General features: G+C 45.2%; 2 protein-coding genes across 4 annotated transcripts in view; both read left to right on the forward strand.

Annotated features, from left to right (window-relative positions):
- Positions 1 to 291: 291 nt before the first annotated feature.
- On the forward strand, positions 292 to 4,943 carry LOC135192854 (uncharacterized). Its single transcript, XM_064176235.1, is given in 4 exon segments — positions 292 to 444; positions 3,312 to 4,098; positions 4,101 to 4,497; positions 4,841 to 4,943. Coding segments are annotated over 4 exon segments (1,440 nt in total).
- A 15,997-nt stretch (positions 4,944 to 20,940) lies between these two features.
- LOC135192867 (mothers against decapentaplegic homolog 2-like) overlaps positions 20,941 to 25,062 on the forward strand; it is a 244,992-nt gene continuing 240,870 nt past the window's right edge. For 2 of the 3 annotated variants that reach the window (XM_064176239.1, XM_064176242.1), the window contains exon 1: positions 20,984 to 21,056. The gene's annotated coding sequence lies outside the window, so the exon portion shown is untranslated. Of the gene's footprint in view, positions 21,057 to 25,062 lie in introns of all 3 variants that reach the window. The other variant, XM_064176240.1, reaches the window with a different exon arrangement.

A 25,062-nucleotide genomic window follows, 5' to 3' on the forward strand; every position in this document is an offset into this window, starting at 1 on the left:
TATGCTCGGAAGACGAGGGAGGAACGGGAGCCCTTAGGGCTCGAGCCCTTAGGCTGGAACTCACTGCCCGTTCCAGCCTCTCCCTTGCTGCTGCCGCCGCTCCAGCCCCACCCCAGCCCCGCCGCTGCCGCTTGTCTCTCTCTCTCGTCGAGTTCCTTTCTTTTCCCGGCGGCTCCAGTCCCAGTGCCGTCTAATGTTACAAGGGAGAATGTTGGGGCTGGCCTGTACCCACTAAGGGTTCAGGGGGCAGAACGTTATTGGATGATCCCTGAGGGGTGGCTGAGAGACTAGATGGAAAGGCTGAAAAAGAGTTTAATAGATCTCAATCCAGTGGCAAAACGGCCGGAGAGGGATCAGAGGAATTCCTTAGAGAAGCCCAGAAAGTATCTGTCCACAGGGGCGCAGAAAAATAGAGAGCAAGAGCTAAAGATCCTTGTAACAGCAGTGAGGGAGGGTTGGACAGTACAAACTACAACTAAAGAATTAAAAAGGATGGGGCCCAAGGGGCCTCTGGAAAATCAGAATTCAAGAGAAAGAACCTCCTGTGTGTCATTGTTGCAATAAGAAGGGACATATCCAGCAATATCGCTGCAAAAGGACACAGGATGAGAAATTATTCAAGGAAGACTAGGGGAGTCAGGGGCTGTATCTTTTGGGGACCCCATCATCTACTGAGCCCTTGATAAAATTATTAATATGTTCCATAAGGAGGGAGAGGAGTTTTTTAGTGGACACAGGAGCTAAAGGAGAACCATTTAAAGTACCTGTTTTAAAGGAAGTAGAAATGGAAGCAGAAGATAAAATTTGTCTAAATGATTTGTTATTATTACTGGAGGCAGAGCATAACCTACAAAGGAACTATCTCCCTCCAGAATTTCAGTGGGACAGGGATTAACCTTCTGGGTTTGTTCACTAAAGAAGGGATCAAAGGATCCCTTTACATTTGAATGAGAAGATCCATAGATAGGGAGAAGAAAACAGTTAAGGTGGACGGCATTACCCCAGGGATTTACAGAATCCCCTAACTTATTTGGTCAAACATTGGAGAAGGTATTAGAACAGCTGGTGTTTCCAGAAGAGATAAAATTGTTACAGTATAGCAGGAAAAACTGAAGAGGCAGTCCGAGAAGCCACCGTACAGACTCTATTTTTTTAATTTTTTTTTTTTGAGCAAAAGGACTTAAGGTGTTGTCAAGGTCCGGAGGAGCAGAGATTAACAGTATCTCTGTCCAGCAGAGCTAGACCAGTTCTAATGGATTCCGTGTTGTGAAATTAAGGTGCAAACGAGACCATATATCACCATGAAACTGTTTATTAAAGGATAAGGTTGGGCAAAACGGAGGGAGAGAGGGGAGAAGGGGGAGAGAGAAAGATAAAGAGATCGATGGAGAAGAAAAGAAGGAGCAGGGAAGGGGAAAAGGCCGTGAGCATATTACCCTCAGTCGCAGATGAAGGAGTGAGAGAGAGAGACGGGTGCGTGGCCCAGGGATGATCTTCTGCGGAGTTTGTCAGAGATTCTTCAGGTGGTGTGCAGCTGTGGTGGTCTGGTGATGGTCTGCCCTCGGTGGTCCGGTGGTCCGGTGGAGGTGCCACTCTCTGTCTGCTGGTGATGCCACTGGTGGTGCGGTGGGAATACCACTGGTGGGGATACCACCAAAAATGTCAAGGTCCGGAGGAGCAGAGATTAACAGTATCTCTGTCCAGAGGAGCTAGACCAGTTCTTATGGATTCCGTGTTGTGAAATTAAGGTGCAAACGAGACCAAATATCACCATGAAACTGTTTATTAAAGGATAAGGTTGGGCAAAACGGAGGGAGAGAGGGGAGAAGGGGGAGAGAGAAAGATCAGAACAGAGGGAGAGAGGGGAGAAGGGGGAGAGAGAAAGATAAAGAGATCGATGGAGAAGAAAAGAAGGAGCAGGGAAGGGGAAAAGGCTGTGAGCATATTACCCTCAGTCGCAGATGAAGGAGTAAGAGAGAAACGGGTGCGTGGCCCAGGGATGATCTTCTGCGGAGTTTGTCAGAGGTTCTCCAGGCGGTGTGCAGCTCTGGTGGTCTGGTGGTGCGGTGGGAATACCACTGGTGGGGATGCCACCCTTGGTCTGGTGGGGATGCCACTGGTGGTGCGGTGGGAATACCACTGGTGGGGATACCACACTTGGTCTGGTGGGGATGCCACACTTTGGCAGGCCTTTCTCCTGCCTTTTTATACAGTTTTCTGCTCAGTGTCCAGCTGCAGCCCCCCCAGGGCATCTTCCTGTGTATTCTCACACATTCGCAGGGGTCCGGCGTCGCCGGGGGGAGGGCCTCCGCCCTCTCTCGGCTACACCTGTCCACACCCTGCATACACAGCCCTTGGGGGCAGCTGAGATAAGGTGGAGGCTTCCTGGGCAGTCCAGCCAGGGTGAGGTCTAGGAGTTTCAAAGGTATTGTCTGTTGATTTGCATCTCTAAGCTTTTTGGGCCAAGCACCGAGTCTGAGTCCCAGAAGTAACAAGATTAAGGAGGGACAATGCAATCTTTATCTTTGTTGATTAACAAGAGAGAGGATCAGACTCTCACAGGTGTCAAAAACAGAAGTTACAATTCGTGGAATAAGAAGTAAAGTATTTAGTGCATTGGTTGAGCAAAGGGGAAAGAAACAAGACCCTGAAAGAACATCTGGGATCTTGGGGTTTAAGACTCCAGAAAATAAGAAGGAGTCAGGCAGTTATTGGGACTCCTTGGATATTGTAGACAATGGGTAGAAGGATATTGCAAAAGGGTAAAATACTTATTAGTTATAGTAGGTCACCTAACCTAATGGGTGTAAGCTTACCCAGTGAGCAGAGCAACTGCACATATTGTGGTAAAGGTATTATTGGAAAATACAATACCAAGATATGGGGAAGTGGAACATACTGATTCAGATCAAGGGACACATTTTATCTCAAAATTAATTAGGAAAACCAAAACTGAGAAGTTTCTTTGTTGTAAAATGTGTCCTCATGGGGAAAAGTGTTACTGTCCTCTTCAAGAAGCTAGATCTTGGTGGGATCTCCCTGGAGGAATTTATTGCGTGTTTCCTAGGGAACAGTGTTTGTGGGGGAGCTTTCCTTGAGCGGTTTTTGTAGGGAAGATTTTGAGGTATAAGGTCTTTTGTGTTGTTGTGACCTCCCCGTGAAGCTTTTACCTTAAAGGCAATGGCCACGGTGGAGAGGTTTTTGTGTCTGTTGGAAGCTCACGGAGCTCGCCCGTCAGTGGAAGGGCTGGGCTGGGCCCGTGAGAACTGGAGTAACTTTCAGAGTGTGAGGAGCAGATTGTGGCCCTGCAGAAGGAGGCACGGGCCAAGTCGGGAAAGGGCAAAGCTTTCATCTGTGCAGTTTTGGGTGCGTGTTTCACCGCTTCGAGAGATGAAAAGCAAAGCCAAAACGAACGAGAGAATAAAATCATTTCCTCCTTGCAGGATCTGGTAGATTCCCTGCAAGGGCATATAGTAACTTCAAAGGACGAAGTGGCAGATCTTAAGGATAGATTAAAAACAGAGCAGAAGTGGCAAAACTGGTTTTTGAAGAAGGAAGAACGGCAGGCAGAGCCTGCCTCCATATACCCTCAGGCAGAGCTGGCAGCAGCAGAGGAAGCTGCGGCTCACATGCGTCCTCTCATTAAAACCGAGATGCTGTATGAGGATGAGGATGGCACCCCTGCCATCACAACCAAAGAGATACCCTTTTCTTCCACTGAGCTGGCCAAACAGCGTAAAGAGTTTACACGTTCTGCTGGGGAGTCTGAGGTGGGATATGTATGGCGTGTTTCTAAAACTGGAGGTGATCAAATTAGGTTGACAGAGGCTGAAGCCACAGGCTATTGGGGTGCTAATGTGTTCCTAACTACGGGCAATAGGAGTGGTCCCTGGAGCCTTACTCAGCGAGCAACTTTCTGGGCTGGGGGCTTTGATTCAAAAGAGAGAGGAGAGCCTCTAGTTCTGAGGGGAGGCATGGATCAGACAATGGAAAATGTGCAGAAGGCAGCTTGTTTGCAAATGGTCTATGATCGAGAACTGAAACATCATTTTGAATCACCCCTTTCTCTCTTGGTGGACCCAAAGCGAATGACTCCTTTGGTCGGGGGCTTCCTGACTCCCTTAAGATGAAGGGCATCCAGCTTCAAAAGGAGATAGCTGACACCCCACTTACCTCCCGAATACAAGCTGCTCTGAGGGAGAACTTAACACCCGGGAGGAGGCAGCCTGATTGCAGACAATGGACGTGGGAGGAGGTGGCCAGAGAGCTATTAGATTATGCCAGGCAATACGGGGTGCCTGAGGAAGTTCATAAGCCTGAACCTAGAGGCTTGAGGCAGGTGAAAATTAATCGCCCACCTCCGAGTCCAGACCCCCGGAGCCAGATGCTTCGAATCCCCAGGCGACACTCGACTGGGGGAAGGGAGCATCTGAATACTAGACAGTATTGGTGGTGGGTAGGCCGAAAGAAAGGTATCCCAAAAGAAGTGATTGCCGGGTTATTCACAAGGCAGTTAGAAATGGTTGTGAAGCACTGGCCTGAGCCCACCCTCGATAAGAGGACAGGTGTGCCTCATAGGAACTGAGGCTTCACCCCTCTGTGGTGAGTGGGGGAGGTGAAGCATAGAGATCTGTGAGCTCACCAGTCAATAGTGAAATTGTACCGGGTTTGGGAGGTGGATTCGGGTTTGTGCTTAGCTTAGCTCTGTTAAGAGCTTCACCTAGGGAAACTCAGGGAGTCTCTCGTTGGATGGGGGGTGTCCTGCACGGATACTTTACTGATAAAGACTTGGAAAGAACAAACTTCGTTAACTATGTGGGAAGGCCCTTTTCTTGTGCAGGAACGGCGCTCAGAACAGCAGAGAAAAGACGGACACGGCCTCACGAGTAAAAGCACCTGTGCAGGAGGGACAAGTGACTTCGGACCCAGGAGAAACAAAGTGACACTAAGGCTAAGCACTGCTGGAATTTCTAAATACTTATCACTCCTGGGGGGGGGCACTAATTGAGACTTCATAACCAATGCTCAAACTGACAGAAGGTGTTGAAATTGTTACAAACAGGAGGGATTGTGTAGTGGGGAAGAGGTTTTTTGTTGTTGTTGTTTTGCCTGTTAGTTAGTTGTTTGTTTTGTTTGTGTGTTTTAATTTAACTTGTGACATATATTTCAAGGAAAACAAAAGGGCAGTGAGAGACACCCAAGGAAACAAAAAGAGGGCAAGACCGGAGTGGGAACCAGTGCTGCGACTGAAGAAGGTCTGCCGAGGGCTGCAACCCCTCTGGGCTGTGACCGCCGAGTGACATGGCCCTGACCGGACCTCTGCTGTGCATATTTGGGTTAAGCCTCCTGTCCTGGAACAAGCCCAGAACTGCAGTGACTGCATTGCTGCGACTCGGAGGGGCAAAATTGTGTCTCAAACACTGGTGTACCATACAATTTATGAGTACGAAGGATGAAAGTTAGATCCCTGTTATAAAAACCAGGGGTAATGAGACGTTAAAAATCACTTGTTATGATCCAAAGGAAGAAGCCCCTATCCATGGTGGGTAGAAGTAAGTGCAAATGATGAGAAAGGAAAGTTGTTAGGAAGAAGCCAAATGACTACTGACCGCAGCCAACCCCTTTGGGTCACTTTTGCTGCTTGCCAGGCTATTGACAACAACGGTGCTTCAAATTGTGGGAATATGGGGTGGAGATGTTATTATGGTGTGCAAGAAAAATACATTTGCCCAGAGGATCCTGGCCAATGCTGCCAGTATCGTAGTGAAAATCACAACATTTGGTATTTCATTCATTTTATCATGAAATAGAATCAGGAGTTAAGTATGAAATTCCAACAGTTGCTAAAAATATTTTTTGTAAATTTATCTGAGAATATTGCAAAATCCTTGAATGTAACCAATCGTTATGTCTGTGGAGGTACCAATCAAGGAGATCGATGGCCCTGGAAATCAATGGAAGCAAACATCCTGGAAAGTGGAGAGAGGTAACAGAAAGCACCAGTGGGTCCTACAAACCAATGTAATTGGAAGAAGTTGCTGGCAGAGACTGGGTAATGGTCAATTTATAGGGAATTTGGAATGTGAAGGGGGTTACATGGTAAAATGGTAGCAAAATCATAAATGGGTGGCCAGCCCTGGTTGGATATTATTGGATTGGGAACAATGAGACCCAGCTTCTTCCTGTTGCCTGTCTCCAAGGGAGTAAGATTAGGCAAACAGCTGTACACTGGACTGACGAGCCAAGAAGGGCCAGGAGGGATCTCCAAATAGGAAATTGGAAAGACAACGAGTGGCCTCCTGAAAAGATCATTGCCTATTATGACCCTGCAACGTGGGCAGAAGATGGATCTTGGGGATATGGAACCCCAATGTATATGCTTAATAGAATAATTAGACTAAATTGGCTTTAGTGGGAGGGGGAGTGCTGATTGTGATATTAATTGTACCTTGTCTCATTCCATGGTTTGTAAGACTGATCACGATGGTTGTGCAAGGAATGCAAGTGGCCCTTGTACCCCATAACCCAGAAGAGAGAACCAAACCCCAAACTATAATGATTGTTCAGGCGATAAAAGAAAGGATGAAAGATGGAGAGTTAAACTCTCTAGAGCAAGTAATTGCCCAATTTGAAGCTAAAACACGAATCAATCTGATCAAAAAGCAAATGGGGGATTGTGAGAAATATATAGAATCATATGTTTGATCCGATCAATTCGTGGCAAGAGGTCACAGACAAGGAGGAAGGGGGGGGTTTGAATGAAACTGCATTCCTGCTTGCACCACCATCTCAATAAGCTTAAAGATAAGAGTAATTAGATTGGCGAAGGAGGGAGGCATGTGGAAGAGATAGTCTTTTGCATATTTAAATGGAAATGCATTCCTCCTGGTGCCACCTTTCCTGTACGAGCAAATAGAAGAACCAGGACTTTGAAGTTCATGAGGAAGACACTTAAGCAAGACCCCTTACTTCATCAAAGATTACCAGAGGGACCACCGGATAAAAGGAGACCTGTGTGGAAGAGACATCTCACATTCCTAAGAACTGATAAAGAAAACCCAACCTTTTCTTAGAACTTAGTAAATATGTAATAGAATAGGGTATAAAAAGAGAAAGCTGAAGGCAAAGGGGTGCGTTGGGGTAGATCAGAGTCTCTCCTCGCACCCAGGCCTGTACATTGCTTGATTCCTGCAACTTTATTAAAGCCTTAACTTGCATGAACGCCAGTTTGTGCCTGTTATTTATGACAGGACTGAGTTAAAATTCGCATGAATCCGCCCCCGACCGGCACCCATAATGGCGGCTGCCCATAGCGACCCGCCGGCAGCCAGTTACAAACGCTTCTCAGCTTGGAAAAGTTTTCGGACCTGCCGCGCGGAGGGCGGCTGACTGCCGCTGTGTGTACTGTGTCGAATCTGCCGCTGTAGCCCGCGCGTCCCCGCGGATGACTGAATGCGATACGGGACACAGACTATTAGTTTTCAGCCGGTAAGAGACGTTACTGAAGGTACAGAGGAACGGACGGTAAAGAGAGAATGGACCGACGGCAGACGCGACCGCACCGGGCGGCTCGGGACCCTCCCTTTCCCGCGGCTCGACGGAACAGTCTTCAGATCCGCCCCCCCCACGCCCGCCCATCTCCAACGGACCGCATCACAGAGTCGTGTCCCCCCCCCCACCGCGAGTCTTCAACAGCTGGGGGACTGAGGGAGATGCTGAGGGGATCGGTGGGGTGGGAAGAGTTTGTGGGTTTCCTTGAGTCATTTCAGAGTTTAGTCAATTTACATTTGTACGGCTACAGGGGAGTTAGCAATTCGATAGCTCACAGCTTAGCCTCTGTTGTTTTGTTTTTTGCTTTTTTTTTTTCTCTCTCTGTCTTGAAGAGTCTGAGAGGGAGGATGGCAGTTTGGAAGTTTTCAGAGTAGATTTCATGTTGTGTACTAAGGATTGGTAGTGGGATGGGAGAAGGACGAAAACAACAAGTGGTGGCTGACCTGAAACAGCTGGGGGTTGGGCAAGATGGAGGGCTGAGGACAAAAGCGGCGCTGCGGCTGCTGGCCTCCTCCCCCTCCTCCTCCCCCCTCTAGCCACCTGTGGAGGGCCCGCGGGGCCCCGTTCCCACCCCGCCCGTTGTTTCTTTTACGGATTTTTTTTTCTGCCGGAGTTATCTCCTCTTATGGATTTTTTTTTTCCCTGCTGGAAGGCAGCGAAGCCTCGAAGCTGTTTTGACAATGCCAGATGTGAGGAGAGAGCTCTTCACTGGGAGACTGATTGGATACTGGAATGGGCTGCCCGGGGAGGTGGTAGAGTCGCCGTCCCTGGTGCCCTGGAGCTGTTCAAGGCAAGGTTGGATGTGGCGCTTGGTGCCATGGTCTGACCTTGAGCCCCGTGGTGAAGGGTTGGACTTGATGACCTATGAGGTCTCTTCCAACCCTGATGGTACTGTGATACTGTGCTACTGAAGACAGATGTCAGAAAGTTTATGGAAATGGTAGCAAGAATGACGAGGATGACTTAGGACCATTTTTGCCCCTGTTACAGACATGGATACGCACAGGTGTATTTTTTAGTCACCTGATGATAACAGTTTGCATTCCGGATGATAGCTGATAGTTCCTGGCTGGGGTATTCACCATCGCCTTGCTGGTTAATTCCTTCTACAGACTATGCAGCAATGACTTTTGCACCCACTGCTCAGTGGCAAAAAGAAAAAGAGGGAGATTACTAGGACATAGCAGAGATGCCAGTGCACTGACCGTGGGTGGAAACTTATACAGACACGGAAGGCACCAAGCAGGACAGACTAGAACTCAGATGCATTGCCTCTCACAGCGAAGGGTGTAGGCACTGATATCCACATTGCAAGTCACTAACCAGATTCTGGACTAGGAGCAGGGAATGATAGAGCTTGTAGGCTAATGCCAGTCAGCTCCTTCCCCCAATAACAGATAAAGACAGGACTAGCATAGAAGTTTACTGGAACAGCTGCTAATTGCATGAAATGAGCCTTGTGACAATTCTGACTTTTCCTTTTTCTGAGAATACCATGGTATTGTTATCTTCTTGAATTTTCTTTGCTTTTTCTTGAAGTTCCTGTAGCTGATAGATTCTTAGAGTAAGATAAGTTAAGACTAAGGGTTTGTAGTTTTGGGAACTTAGGACATAAAGATGTTATGGGATGTTTCTCTTGGGTATATCTAGGCATTATTGAAAAGGGGAGTATGGGTTAGAGGACAGTAGGATAGCAGAAGAAATCTTTTATTTTCTCGAGATTTTTCTAATCACAGCATGCTGACCAGGCCAGTGGATCTGCTAGCCTAGGCAATGGATGTGTCTGCATTTGTTCTTGTATCTGCTTGTGTTTGACCATTTATCTTCACAGGCCTTGATGAAGACCAACCTGATTATGACCAACCTGTTTTTTCCTAAAGTGAGCAGAAGTCTTGCTCAGATGGCAGAACTGTGAAAGGACTTGAAAGAAGCACTGACATGATGATTGTATTTGTGTGGATCTTTAAGGTTTGGACCATGGCTAACGAATTTGGGTATTTTTACGAGTTTTCAGTGATTGTGGTTTAATGTAATAGGTTCAGTTTGACAGCTTTGTAAAGGCCAAAGCCCACTCAAATTGGCATAAGATGGCAATGTGGCTTTGTCTCTTGCAAGGGCCCTGCAAGAGATAAAAACCACTGCCCTAAATTCTAAAAGCAGATGAAGAACTGTGGGAAAAGGCCTAAGTAGAATAGACTGATAGTAACATCTAGGGCATATCTTTGTATTGTATTTAGAGGTTAGTAGTTCTTAAGCACAATAGTCAGACACAGCTCATAGCTAAGGAGTGTAATTGTGGAAGGATGGCTGCATGAAGCAGGCCATGGAAATTTACTGGACTTGTTTGAAATATCTGAAGAAAGTTGCAAGATCACCCTCACCGCTGAAGCACCAATCAAGGACAAGGACACAGCGACCTTCATCTAAAGTTAACTTAGAAAAGCAGAACAAAGCACATGTGATGGTTTGGGGGTTACCCCGCCCCCCCACACTTTTGTATTTGCCCCAGCTAACTCAGACGGACCCTTGGGAATATAGATGAAGCAATTTATTTACAGCTAGCAGAATTTACAAGCAGCTATTTACAATATATACAGTTATATACAATTATATACAGTTATATACAAAGGATAAACAATACAAAAGCACAACTCCCCTCCCAGAAACCTGAGTCCCCAGGAGGGGCTCTCAAACCACCCCAACACCTCCCCCCGGCCCTCTCAACCTTACCCCAGTTCTCAGGAAGAAGAGAGGTGCAGCCAAGAGGTTAGGGAGCAGGGTTAGTAGGCGCAGGGTTAATGAGATGTGACCAGGTCTAAGGCAAAAGCAAGAGTGAGAGACAAAATGGAGAAAAAGTCTTTCTTCTTCCCAGAGTTCTCAGCGAGACTGTGAGAGAAGTTGACATCAATTGTTTTTCATTTCACTGCCCGTTATCTAGTTCTGTTACCAAAACATTCCAGCTTGCTTCAAACTAGCACAATCCACCCCTTGTCTACTTCGCTCAGAGTATCGCTGAGAATTATCCAATCTAATCTAAACCAATATTTACAATAAACCAATATATACAAGTTCATTTCACACTTCAATCAGATGTAGGTGATTCAAAAGCTCAGAACAGGGACTCCCAGATGATGTTGGGTTCGTGCTCACGTACTGTAGATTCTATCGTAGATTCTCTCAGTATTGGGCGCCGATGTTACCTAGAACAGAAAACTCCTAACAGCTTGAATTTAAACTCTCTCAGCTAAGGTTAAATTTCTCTGTGGTATACACTGGATTTCACCATTCTCCTGCATTACCCAGTATGTATGACCAGGACCTTCAGCAGATACCACCCCTCGGACAGGTTTCCCTTCGCCCGAAGGAGAAAATACCCAAACAGTTTTCCCTAACAGATTCTTCTCACGTACAACAGGAACTTTATCACCGTCTACTGTTTGGACCAAATCTGATTGTGCAGGTCCTGCTCTGTTTACTGAACCTCTACTATTTACCAACCAGGTAGCTTGTGCTAAATGTTTGTCCCAGTTTTTCAGAGTTCCACCCCCCATGGCTTTTAGGGTGGTTTTCAGCAAACCATTGTAGCGTTCAATCTTCCCTGAAGCTGGTGCATAGTAGGGTATGTGATAGATCCATTCAATACCATGCTCTTTGGCCCAGTTTTTCACAAGATTGTTCTTGAAATGAGTACCATTGTCTGACTCGATTCTCTCTGGAGTTCCATGTCTCCACATGATTTGTCTCTCCAAACCAACAATGGTGTTACGTGCAGTAGCATGTGGAACTGGATAGGTTTCCAGCCATCCAGTGCTGGCTTCTACCATCGTCAGCACATACTGCTTGCCAGAACGAGATCGAGGTAAAGTGATGTAGTCAATCTGCCAGGCTTCACCATACTTGTACTTTGACCATCTATCACCATACCATAAGGGCTTGATTCGCTTAGCCTGCTTAATAGCAGCACAAATGTCACAGTCATAGATGACTTGGGTGATGGCGTCCATGGACAAGTCAATTGACCTATCGCGAGCCCATCGGTATGTTCCATCTCTGCCTTGATGTCCAGATGAGTCATGGGCCCACCGAGCTAAGAACAACTCACCTCGGTGTTTCCAATCAAGGTCAATGTCAAGTTCAGAGTTGGTATCAACTTGAGCAATCTTAGCAGCTTGGTCTGCCTTCTGGTTATGTTGATGTTCCTCAGTGGCTCTGCTCTTGGGCATGTGTGCGTCTACGTGCCGCACCTTCACTGGAATTTTCTCCAGCCGTGCATCAATGTCCTGCCATAGATCAGCACACCAAATAGGCTTTCCTTTCCTCAGCCAACCATTCTTCTTCCAGTCCTTTAGCCAACCCCATAGAGCATTGGCTACCATCCACGAGTCGGTGTAGAGGTAAAGGATAGGCCAATTCTCACGTTCAGCCACATCAAGAGCAAGTTGAACAGCTTTTACCTCAGCGAACTGACTGGATTCTCCTTCGCCATCTTTCGTTTCGGTAACTCTCCTGGTTGGACTCCAAACTGCTGACTTCCATATTCGCTTGTTCCCAACAAGACGACAGGAACCATCTGTGAATAAAGCATAGTTCTTTTCCTCATCAGAGAGATCACCATAGGGAGGAGCTTCCTCAGCACGAGTTATTTTCTCCTCTGGAGGTTTGGAACAGTCTGTGCCTTCCGGCCAGTTGGTGATCACCTCCACCAGACCAGGTCGGTCAAGATTACCCATTCGTGCTCGCTGGGTTATCAAAGCCATCCATTTAGACCAGGTTGCATCTGTGGCATGATGTGGTGATGAACCTTTGCCCTTGAACATCCAGTTCAGAACTGGCAGTCTAGGAGCTAAAAGCAATTGTGACTCAGTTCCAATCACTTCAGAAGCTGCTTTCACTCCCTCATAGGCTGCTAGAATCTCTTTCTCAGTTGCAGTGTAATTTGTCTCTGAACCTCTGTAACAACGTCCCCAGAAACCAAGTGGACGACCACGTGTCTCATTTGGAGCTCTCTGCCAAAGACTCCAAGTTGGACCATTGTCACTGGCAGCCGTGTACAGAATGTTTTTAATGTCCGGACCAGATCTCACAGGACCCAAGCCCACTGCATGGACTACTTCTCGTTTGATCTGATCAAAGGCTGCTTGTTGTTCAGGTCCCCACTCGAAATTGTTTTTCTTACGAGTCACATCATGCAGAGGTTTGACAATCTGACTGAAACCAGGAATGTGTAGTCTCCAAAATCCCACCACACCAAGGAAAGAAAGTGTGTCCTTCTTACTGGTGGGAACAGCCATGGTAGAGACTTTGTTGATCACATCCTGAGGAATGTAACGGCGACCATCCTGCCACCGCACTCCCAGAAACTGAATTTCTTTGGCAGGTCCTTTGACCTTGTCTCTCTTAATGGCAAAACCTGCTTGCAACAGAATGTCAATGATTTTGTTACCTTTCTCGAAGACTTCCTCAGCAGTTTGGCCCCACACAATGATGTCGTCGATGTACTGGATGTGCTCTGGAGCTTTACCTTTCTCCAGTGCATTGTGGATGACTGAGTGACAGATGGTTGAGCTGTGTTTCCACCCCTGAGGCAAACGGTTGAACTGGTACTGGATTCCTCTCCAGGTGAATGCAAACTGAGGCCTGCACTCCTTTGCTATGGGAATAGAGAAGAAAGCATTAGCAATGTCTATGGTTGCATACCATTTAGCCTCCTTCGATTCCAGCTCGTACTGGAGTTCCAGCATGTCTGGCACAGCTGCGCTCATGGGTGGCGTCACCTCGTTGAGGGCACGAAAGTCAACTGTCAGTCTCCAGTCGCCCGTAGGTTTACGCACAGGCCAGATGGGACTGTTGAAAGGTGAATGAGCTTTCTCGATGACAGCCTGACTCTCCAATTGACGAATCAGCTGATGAATGGGCAACAAAGAGTCACGGTTAGTTCTGTACTGCCTATGATGAACAGTTTGAGTTGCAATTGGCACCTCCAGGTCCTCTATGTCATGATGTCCCACAACTGCAGATTCATCAGAAAGTTCAGGTCTAACAGACAATTTCAATTTATCATCCTCAATCTCTACAGATGCTATTCCAAAAGTCCATTTATGACCCTTAGGATCTTTGAAACAACCTTGTCTCAAAAAGTCAATTCCCAAAATGCAAGGCGCATCAGGACCAGTTACAATAGTATGTGTCTTCCACTCTTTACCAGTTAAACTGATCTCAGCCTATACCTTAGTTAACTCTTGAGATCCACCAGTGATTCCAAAGATAGAAATGGACTCTGTCCCTTTGCAATTTGATGGCAATAAAGTACACTGAGCACCTGTGTCAACTAAAGCCCTGTATTTCCGAACTCTTGAACTGCCAGGCCACCTAATGAATACATTCCAATAGATTCGGTTCTCTCCACTATCCCTTTCCTCCTCCTGGCTGGAGGCAGGGCACCCCTAATGCTGAACATGGCATGTGGGGTGTACACAATGATTGGTGGTGTTGTGAGAGGAACTGCAACTGTTGGAACAATTGCAGTTGCTCTCAGGAGCTGAAGAAGTGACAGCTACTTTTCTGGCATTACTGCCTCTGTTTCTGCCACTCTGCAGATCCCTGACCCTCTTTGAAAGAGCTGAAGTAGGTTTACCATCCCATTTGTTCATGTTCTCACCATATGTGTCACGCAGAAGTATCCACAGTGACGCACGTGATTGCTGCTGTCTGGGTGGAATTTGTCTCCTCCTAGGCTGGAATTGCCTTGCAGGAGGTGGGCGTCTGTTCCTGACTGCAGAAACATGCACCCATTCAGATGATGCAGGAACGGTATCCTTTACCAGATTGGTAATGTTTTTGAGATCCTCCTTCAGTTCTTTCATGGTATCTTTAATCTCTGTGGTCATAGTTTGTATGGCAGAGACTAGGCCAGAATGTGACAAGCTGTCCTCTATCTGCCTGAGCTGGTCAGTGAATTCACCAACAGTGAAAGATCTTCCATTATCACTCCTTGATAGAAACTTGCTGGCCAAGATGTTAGCATAGGATGAAGGAGCAAGTTTAATCAGCTTCTTCATGAGACCTGTTCCCAAAGGAATATCGTCCGGCTCATGAGTGCCATGATCTCCATAAAGCACTTCCTTCACAGCAAACTCCTTCAGAAGCTTAATTCCCTGCTCAACGGTGTTCCACTTCTTGGCAGCCCATGGCAAATCATCTCGGGAAGGATATCTCATAGCCACAGCCAACAGAAGGCGTGTCCACAAGCTAACCCTACCAAGAGGACTTGCTAGGTGTTTGTCTACTCCACTCTCCTTAGTGAGTGGTCCCAGCTGCTTGGCAGACTTGTCTCCTACCTGCAGAGCATTTGCACCAATGCCACGGCATCTCACTAGCCAGCTTAGGATTGGCTCACCTGATTCCCTTGTGTATTCCTTCCTAACTTCCCTGACCTCTCTGAGTGGATCCTTGGAGCCTTGGATGTCATCTTCCTCCTCCTCTTCCTGTTGTTCTGGTGGTGCCTGGCCTAACACAATCTTCCTCATAGCATTCCTAAACTCATGGGAACCATCCTCTTTCTTGGCAGCTAACCTCACAGCACTCCTCTCACTTGAGTATTGTTGTCTCAGCACATCTACAAGGTCTCGTAGACTAACTGCCTCCTCTTCCTCCTCTTGCTGCTGATCACCAGAGGTCCCCTGTCTTACATCCTCCTGCGAACCACTCTTTGTCTTAGCTTTTGCCTTAGCAGGTGCCAGAAAGGCCTGAGCAGCAACAGACTTGGATGTGTCTGCTGGAGGATTTGAATCTTTAGGAGTCTGACCTGAAGCATTTGAATTATTGGAGGTCTGACTTGGAGCATTTGTATCCTTAGGGGTCTGACCTGGAGCTTGTGAGTTCTAATCTGCCTTGCTTTTAACAGGAGGATTTTGGTTCTGGTCTGCTGGCTGGGGGTTCAAATTAGCTGAGCTGGTGTCATTAGGATTTGGACTGACTGGGCTAGCGTTACTAGCATTGGTAGTATTATTATTAGTGGGATTATTTGCCTGTCCTCCTGGGATGCCTGCCAACCCTGAGGTGTTAACATTTTTGCTAGGGACATTCTGATTTTGGGTACCTGCCTGTGCTCCTGAGGCTCCTGCTAAACTCTGTGGCTTGTTTTGGTTATCCTTATCATTGTTTACGTTAGTGGCGGGAACGCTGGCTGTGTTCCCAGAACCTATAGAGGAGGGTGGAGAGGCTGGCAAGGGGGAAGCCGATAACTGTGTTTCCTTGTTTTGCTGTGAAAGAGACTGCTTCTGAGACACAGAATTTTTCCTAGCTCTTACAGAAGCTGGTTTTGAAATTTTCACCAATAATGCCAAAATTAATATGAATATCAAAATCATGAGGCAAATATTAAAAATTGTGAGAAGAAAAACAGTTTTACAAGAGCATGTGCCTATGCAAACAGTTGGAATTCCTGTCTTAGGCTGAATAACTCTCATTAGAGCCATATTTAAAGCAGAATTTCCATTGATTGTCACATTATTGACCAGAGCTCCTGTAATGTCCTTGGTAATATTCTCAGAGATATTAAAACCAGCATAACCAAGAATAAAATCACCCCAGCTCCAGAACATATCTGAAACCTTAGCTTTAGCCTTATTATAAGCCAGATCAATGAAATAAGCAACAATTTGACCTTTTAACCAACTAAATACCAAGAAAACAAAACCAGACCAGAGCAATGCACCAACCAAATACAATAGCTGCTTGATTAGCTTCATCTTAATTCCCAGAGCTAATTTCCACTCACTCCAAAATATCTAGCCCCACGTTGGGAAAGCCAATTAAAAATGTGATGGTTTGGGGGTTACCCCGCCCCCCCACACTTTTGTATTTGCCCCAGCTAACTCAGACGGACCCTTGGGAATATAGATGAAGCAATTTATTTACAGCTAGCAGAATTTACAAGCAGCTATTTACAATATATACAGTTATATACAATTATATACAGTTATATACAAAGGATAAACAATACAAAAGCACAACTCCCCTCCCAGAAACCTGAGTCCCCAGGAGGGGCTCTCAAACCACCCCAACACCTCCCCCCGGCCCTCTCAACCTTACCCCATTTCTCAGGAAGAAGAGAGGTGCAGCCAAGAGGTTAGGGAGCAGGGTTAGTAGGAGCAGGGTTAATGAGATGTGACCAGGTCTAAGGCAAAAGCAAGAGTGAGAGACAAAATGGAGAAAAAGTCTTTCTTCTTCCCAGAGTTCTCAGCGAGACTGTGAGAGAAGTTGACATCAATTGTTTTTCATTTCACTGCCCGTTATCTAGTTCTGTTACCAAAACATTCCAGCTTGCTTCAAACTAGCACAGCACACAAGAATAAGGAACTACTAACCAAAAACAGGATATAGGGGCGTACTAGGGGTGGACTAAAAAATGCGCTAAGCACCCAATTAGCATGTCCATAGCTTGATAATTAGCATAGAATACGCCTGCTTGCTCTCTGCTTGCTCTATATAAACCGTGCTGTAACTCAATAAAGTTGAACTTGCTTTATCAATCATATTGATTGGACCCTGGCTTGTTCCACTTCATGTAATGAGAACATCGAGTGGACCCAGAACTATGGGAGTATGAGGAGAAATACTTGACAGCTGATTGACCTACAAATCTGCAATGTCGACTGCCACACAGAGCCAGTGAAGACATGGCACACCTGCACTCTCCTGTGACTGTGATGTTCGTCTGGACTTTTGGGTTTCTGAATGAATGACTTACTGACGCTTGCAGAAATAGCTTTTGGGATTGTTAGCTAAGCTTGGGTTATTAGCTTGCCAGACTAATGCTACTGATGAAAGCTCTAACAGGTTTATTCCTTTTGATTGTAGCACTGTTGATTTGTAGCTGCACCATTCACCCCTGCGTTAAACAGCCTATGATAACTTCCTTAGCAATGAGGGCGGACACTGCGGTTCAAACGACAGTGACAAGGCCCGTATTAGACCCTTAGGTGCTTTTGGAGCAAACAATTGGCACAATGGTGTCAAAGCATCAAGAAGGGGCCGAGGTCATCTGTTGTGGAACAACAGAACCGCCAAGGCACTTCCCACTGGTGTGTTCCTTATTTGTGGTGATAGAGCCTGGCAAGGCATACCAAAGAACGTTTATGGAGGTCCATGTTATCTGGGTAAATTGACAATGTTTGCCCCTCATCTTAATCAACTTAGGAACCTATCCCGACGCTGGCCTAAGCGATCTTTAAAATTGAGTCCTAATTGCAATGACAGCGTTCAATTATTATCCACAGCTGCTCGTGTTGCCTTAGCTGTATTTCTACCAGGAGGAGCAGCTGGAAAAGCATTAGTACAGCTAGAGAGACTCACGTGTTGGTCAGCAAAACAAGCCAATGTCACCACAAAGGTTTTAGGACAACTATTGGTTGATCAAAATAGCCTTTGTCATGCCCTGTTGCAAAATCGAGCAACCGTTGATTTTCTTTTGCTAGCCCAAGAACACGGCTGCGAGGACTTCGAAGGGATGTGTTGTTTGAATTTATCAGATCATGGTGAGTCCATTCACAAGAGTATAACCTGGTTGAAAGGTCATATTGACAAGATCAAAAAGGAAACATTGACTTTTGATGACTGGTTGCAGAACCTGTTTGGGACAATCCCGGGGTGGTTAAGCAGCTTATTAGGAGAAGGCTTACGGTTATTTGTCATTTTCATAATAGTTTTGCTATGCGCTTGTATTATCTTTGCTTGCCTTAAGAAGAGCTTAACTAAGGTAGTTAGCCAGGTGTGGGTTGCTCAAAAAGAGAAAGAGGGAATTGTGGAAGAATTTCTCACCAGTCGAGGACATAAAGTCATAAACATGGGTAACTTGCGCTGAGAACATCCTTGGTTCCCAGCGAGGCTAGGAAATCGAGATGTAAACAACTGAGCACCCCACACACAGCTGCAGTGGGCAGAGACTAGATAACCAAGGGGCTGGAGTGGGTGGTCTGGGAGGCTGACCCTTAGAATGTTGTGATAAGTTAACCTGTGCACACCTTACATGTAACTCTGGACCCTGTGACTGTAACCAATCTTAAGCTGAGCACGCCTCTTGCTAGAACGCATATAAGTCACTGTATTACAGAAATAAAGTGGATTTGACCATCTAACCATATTGGTGAACAAAGAGTCATCTTCCCATAGCGCTCCACCGAACGTGTTCTCCAACACCTGGGAGTCCCTGTTCTCGTCTCACCTGTGAGGAGACAAACTGTTCTGAGCTTTTGAATCACCTACATCTGAGATAGCTGGAGTGAAGTGTGAACTGAACTTGTAAATATTGCTTTAGTGTAAATATTGGTTTAGATTTGATCAGATAATTCTCAGCAATACTCTGAGTGAAGTAGACAGGGGTGGATTGTGCTAGTTTGAAGCAAGCTAGAATGTTTTGGTGAGAAGAACTAGATCATAGGCTGTGAAAGGAAAACAATGGTGATGTCTACTCCACTCAGAGTCTTGCTGAAGAAGAAACGAAAACAGTAGATAACACTCTCGCCATTTTGTCGTACTCTGCCTCGGGCTGCTGGCTGGGCAACATCTTGCTCCCTAACTTCACCTTCCACTCACTTTTGCTTCTTAACCTCTTGGCTGAACCTCTATTCTTCCTTAGGACTGGGGTAAGGTTGAGAGGGGCAGGGGGAAGGTGAAAGGGGTGGTTGAGAGCCCCTCCTGGGGACTCAGGTTTCTGGGATGGGAGTTGTGTTTCTGTATTACCTTTTACCTTGTATTTTTCTGCATATGACTGTATATATTATAAATATCTGCTTGTATATTGTGCTAGCTGTAAATAAATAGCTTCATTTATATTCCCAGAGCCGTCTGAGACTAGTCTGGGTGATTTCTAAAGTGGGGGGGGGCAGGGAACACCCAAACCACCACACCTATAAGAACCACACATTTTATACACACAGATGGCATTATTTTTATTATCATTTATCAGCATCCACACAAAGATATGCATCCATGATCCTGTGGGATGCCACCCGGGAATTAATTATTAACTCAAGCTCATTTATCATCACTAACGTTTCAGTCTAATATTAACATATTCTCATTATTAACATGTTACAGTATTGAGTTATCTCTTTTCATATTACTGGGTCCCTCCCAGATTTTTGTTGCAAGGTTATGCAACTAATCATGACTACATAAGGTTAGCTATGGTGATTAACAAAGACTGCCCATATTAAATACAAGGAAGAACACAAGCAGGTACAGTCTTAGCACAACAGCAGAGGACAACAAAAAGTACAACAAAGACAGTGTTAATTACCAATACTGTAGTAACATTCAACATATGTTCCAAAACCAAACAGGGACTCTAACATTCTATCCCATGAATTAACCAAACCCTCCGTGGCTTTTGCCATAACTGATGGGCAGATATCCTAAAAGAAATGTGCTTATACCCTCAATCCAGCGGTCCTTACTCTGAGGCTCTTCAGTCTGGGGATTGGGGTCCTTACCGAGAATCCTTGGTGCTGGCCAGTCTAGGTCCATGACCCCAGGATCTTTTGAGGTTTAAAAGTGAAGTTCCATCTGGGTTGCCATAATTGTTACTAAATACAGGAAAAAATAAAAAGCCTTAAAACCTTTGAGGTGTTAGAGAAAAGGTATCTATTAGGTTGATGCCAGACACCTAGGTGATCATTCCAACTGAACGCCCCCAGGTCAGTAAAATTCTGACAATATATGATTACGTGTCATATATAACCATGATTTTTCTAAGAAATTATTGGCACATTCATATTAGTTGTAGGAATTCATTACATATGTAAATCTTCTACACACATGCTTATTATGTACTGCAGGGGTCCTCTGGGGGTCACTTGGGGGGAGCTCCATCCCCTTATGGCCTTGAGGTGAACTTCCTTGTGCATGCTCTCTAGGCCGCCTGATATGATTGATGAGACAGGCTGGCCACAGACAGCCTAAACCAGTTTGCTCTTCTTTTTCAAGAAGTAATTTTTATAAGAAGCAACTCACTACTTCCTACTGCGCCCGGTGCAGGAAGTTACGGAAGCTGGAAGCGCTGTACACCCACCAGTACAGCTTGCGCGCCTGCTGCTCATTCAAACCTGTTCTCCGCTTCTCACTTCCCAGTCAACCACCCCTAACGGTCGCGTGGTGCAGAATGACAGGTAGCGCGACCAATCAACGACGTCTCCCCGCCCCTGGTCGGGGAGCCACGCAGCCACCCCTACCCTACTCAATCTCCCTTCGTCTTGCGTCTTTCTTTTTTTTTTTTTTTTCCCCCCCTGCGGGCACTTGATTGGCAGCTAAATTCGCCAATCGTCGGCTCAGGCCAGGCCTCGACTTCCGTTACTCAGTCTTCGTCCCCTGTTTCTCAAGTGACGGTCTGTAGAGCCAATACACTGCCTCCTCGCCCAACGCCGGGGGCAGGGCACGACGGGAGCCAATGGGCGCGGGGAAGGTGGGTGCGCAGAAAGGTGGCTGTGTAGCTCGTTGAGGAAGAGGTTAGTTCGTTTTGGGGTGGATTCGGATGGTGCTCTAGCCGCGTTGTGGTAGAGGTGTTAGGTGGTTGCTCTTTGGGAAGGGCGGCCTCGCCGGTTGTGTATGGGCTGGGGGGAGGGGGCGAATCTGGTTCCGACGGGGGACGGAGGGCTCCTCTCCATTTCTTTCTCTTCCTCCTTTGTTGTGGTGGGACGCGACCGGCGCTGAGGGCGACGAGTGGCTGCAATGGGCCGTGACAGCGACTGAGGGCTTGAGGGCTGCCTCTCTCGACCGCAGAAGGGGTGTTGCTTCTGCCCCCCGCTGATTGGGTCTGCGTGAGGGGAAGCGGAGAGGGGAGTCTCGTTGTCATTCTCCCCCCTGGCCGTTCAGCCGCTGGAATGGCTTCCCGGCGCAGGATGCTGAAGGGTGGGGAGCGTCGTCTTGTGCCTCCCTGTGTATTGGGGAGGTGAGGGGGAAAAAAGTTCTGCTGCTTCTCTCCCTTTCCCTTTCTGCTCAGTGCTTTTTTCGCGTTCTTGCAGAGACTAAGGGTGCAAAATTTTGTGCCGAGGTGGTGGAGAAAGTTAAGAGCAAGTTGCAAAGAAATGTTTAGGATTCCAAGGCTTTGCTTCAGCCAGTGCTTTTTTTGTCTGTTTCTCTTCTAGTCTAGAACTATGACTGTGAAATACGTGCTACTTAGATGAGACATGTACCTATGAGTTGAGATCAGTAATTTTCTTCACGGCAGTAGTTTTAATGCTGTAAGATATCTATGCTTTGTAAGATGAAAACAGCGTTAAGTGTTTCTTTTACCTAGATAAGCACATGGGAGAAATTGTGATAAATGTAAGTAGTTGATGTTGTTGTAGAGTTCCTATTGGTAATTTTTTTGTGGGGACCGGAGGGGAAGAGAAAAGGTGTGATGTAGTATGGTCTTTTTAGTCTTCACTCTGGGGAAATACAAGAAAGATGGTCTTGGAGAGCTGTTGAACAGCTGAGATACAGACTGCAGCTTAATCTCTTGTCTTTTTGGTTTTGCTGCAACCTATGTATGTTGAGTTCATGTTATCATAGATCATGGTTATAAGTGAGTCAGCTTCCATCCGTAGCAAGTAGTTTATAATGACAGCTTATTAGTAGAGCGCACATAACAGCAGCTTTCTGTGTTCTTAAATTTTCCTCTCTTAACCTGGAGAGCTGCCCTTTCAGACCAGTTCACAAAGTTATTTCTGTGAGGGCTGGACTCTGTAGTGAGAGACTAATTAGTCTTTGCTCAGTTCTCCAGACTGGGAAAAAAAAAGCCACTAGCAACTAACCTAACCAAACCCCCTTGTTAAGGTGAAAAATTTCCCTTAGCAGAACAAGGTTGCTTTTAGGCTTTTCTATGCTTTATCACAGTGTTGAAGCTTACATGGTATGTGAATAGATTTAAATTTTTGTGTGTTTGTTCTGAGGCATAGCTTTAGAATTTCAGCATTTACAAACTGTAGTGAGTTAGAGGGAAATGAGAATATAAATAAAGGGGAAGGTTTTGAAGTCCTTTCCCCCTATCTATTCAGCACCATTGTGATGAAACATAGCATTAGTTACAAATGTCTTTAAAAAGAAGGAGGAGAGGTGATTTGAACTTAAAGATGTGTCTGAGCACACTTATCGATATATTGGCCTGTTTAATAGAGTAACCCAATAGTTGATTATTGTTCTGCAGTTGTGTGGGTCAGACTTGAACTACGCTGACAGTCACCAAAACAAAAATTTTGCTGATACAGTTTTCTTTATGTTGCATGTGCCCAGCCTCTTCCATAATCTCAGAAAACAACTTGTCAGCTTCCCCTGAGGTTCCTTTTGATCATAAAAAGGAGAACACAATTTAAAAAATAGGTTAAAAATTTGGCTCTTAACTCATCTCCACCTAAGAAGCTAGATTAATGAACAAAATCATATAAGGTTGAATTACACAGCAAATCTCCAAATGAAAGGTTCTTCTGAGTCATCCTCCATCTCATTGTTGTATTTGCTCTTTTTAGAAGTCTTGAGGACCAGTTGATATAATTGAATTTATTAGAGCTCAAAAAGATCTCTGCTACTGAGAGCAACTTAAAAAACCAAACCCCATTTCTGTCACTTGCCCCTTTCCCACAAAAATACTGGGAAAACAGGCTTCGTAGTAGGTTTTGGGTAACAATGAATTTGAGCTCTTTTTGAGACTAAAGATCATTCTTGTTTTATTTATATGAACAACAATATGCAAAGTTTTAATTGTTATAAAAAATATTCTAGTTTTCAAATGTATTCAGTGCTGCCTGAATGACTGTAAATGCATTGTAGTTGAAAGCATCTATTTATAAACTCGACTTGCTAACTGAGCTGTAAATTCTCCTTTTCAGATTGGATTTAATGAATTTTATCGTAAGGCCACAAACTGTTTGTGAACTGTGCCGAGAGGCAAACGATGCCTAAGCTTACTTTGTCAAAGTATTTGCAATTGTTGATTTGCTAAACAGAAATGCTGCCGGTCATGCAATGGGATTAGTTTTTGTTATAGAATGGAGAGTACAGTTCAATACTCTCTGGCCTAGCAGAAATTTGCTACTGCACAAAATTGTCCTAAACATTACTTTACACTTTCAGTAGAGGAAACTTTTATAAACAGTGAAACTTTGTTCCAGTTGAAATTTTGTTATGATTATGTGCATTTGACAGCCATAACATGGAGTAAGAACAAGATGACTGTGAGAGACCAGTTCCTGTGCCTTCTGTCGGTTTAGTCTGGAGCTTGAGCTTCATTTAATTACACTGGAGCAGTATGAGCTTAGTATAAGATGCTAGGGGTGAGGGGCTGGCCTGTTTGAAGAACATTTCTGTTAGGCTGATAATGAAAGTGAACTTGCATTAACTAATTGTTTGTGGTTTAACAAAGTGGAGAAGCTGCTAAGCTATACAGATAAAAACTGAAACAAGTACCTAGGTACCTGATAATCAGTTCTGTGAATATTAATGTCAAATTTATCCCAGGAGTATTTACTTTTATAAAATAGTAAAACTGCCACTTGCCTGTTACAGGTGGAAAACTTAGTCAAAGCAAATGATGTGAGAAAGGCTTAAACTGCTGTGATTTGGAGTGCTTATTTGGTGCTTTTGTGTAGCTCTTAAGGCCTTTTAGCTTTAAGGAGCAATACTGTGGAGTTGCTCATAAGAGTAAGTGGAAGAAGTTTGTTGTTTTGCAGAGACGGGTGGATTCACCAACTGCAACTGTGGTAATTTTTCTCTTTTGCATTTATAGTAAAATTTCTAAATTACGTTGGTCTTACTGTAGTTTAATCAAAGGTCAGTAAAACTAACATCTCTTCTTTCTCCTGTCTCCAGTTTTATGTAGTTTTAATATACCATGTAGAGCACATATATATGTGCAGATTATATGTATGGTATGTCCTTTGTGCTAATTTTCTAATAGCAATATAGCTTTTAATTACTATATTTGTCTGTAATTTGCAGTAGTCCTTACTAATAAAAAAAACAAACAGCTTATGAAGCTTCATAACATGATTATGCTAATTTTAGAGAAATTATTCTTTGTCATTTGATTCATAATTCTCCATTAAATGAGTGAGGAGAAAATCTACTTTCAAAGTGGGTATTTATGTTTCCAGTGAGCTGTATAAAAATAATACAGTTGTGTAGAGTTTCAAGATGCAATACTAGAGCATAATAAAACTTAAAAATTAGTGTGTAAGTTGAGTCTATATATAGGCATGTGTCAAATTCTCATTCTAAAGCTGACCCAGAAGATTTATTTCTTTGCTCCTGTCCCCTCAGATCACAAGCTGCCTGATTGGAACTTTATCAGCTCGTGTCAAAACTGAACCAGGACCTTCCTTTCTTGAAACTTTGGCTGGTGTGCTGGCCAGATGGAGTCCCTTGAGAGGAAGCGCTTTAGAACCACTCCCTACTGTTGGCCTAATGGGCATTGCACAGTAGGGATGGATTCCCCTTCCCCAAACAAAAAAAAACCCTCCCAAAAACCCATAAGGG

Source organism: Pogoniulus pusillus, chromosome W, assembly GCF_015220805.1.
Source record: "Pogoniulus pusillus isolate bPogPus1 chromosome W, bPogPus1.pri, whole genome shotgun sequence".
NCBI classification, from domain to species: Eukaryota; Metazoa; Chordata; class Aves; order Piciformes; family Lybiidae; genus Pogoniulus; species Pogoniulus pusillus.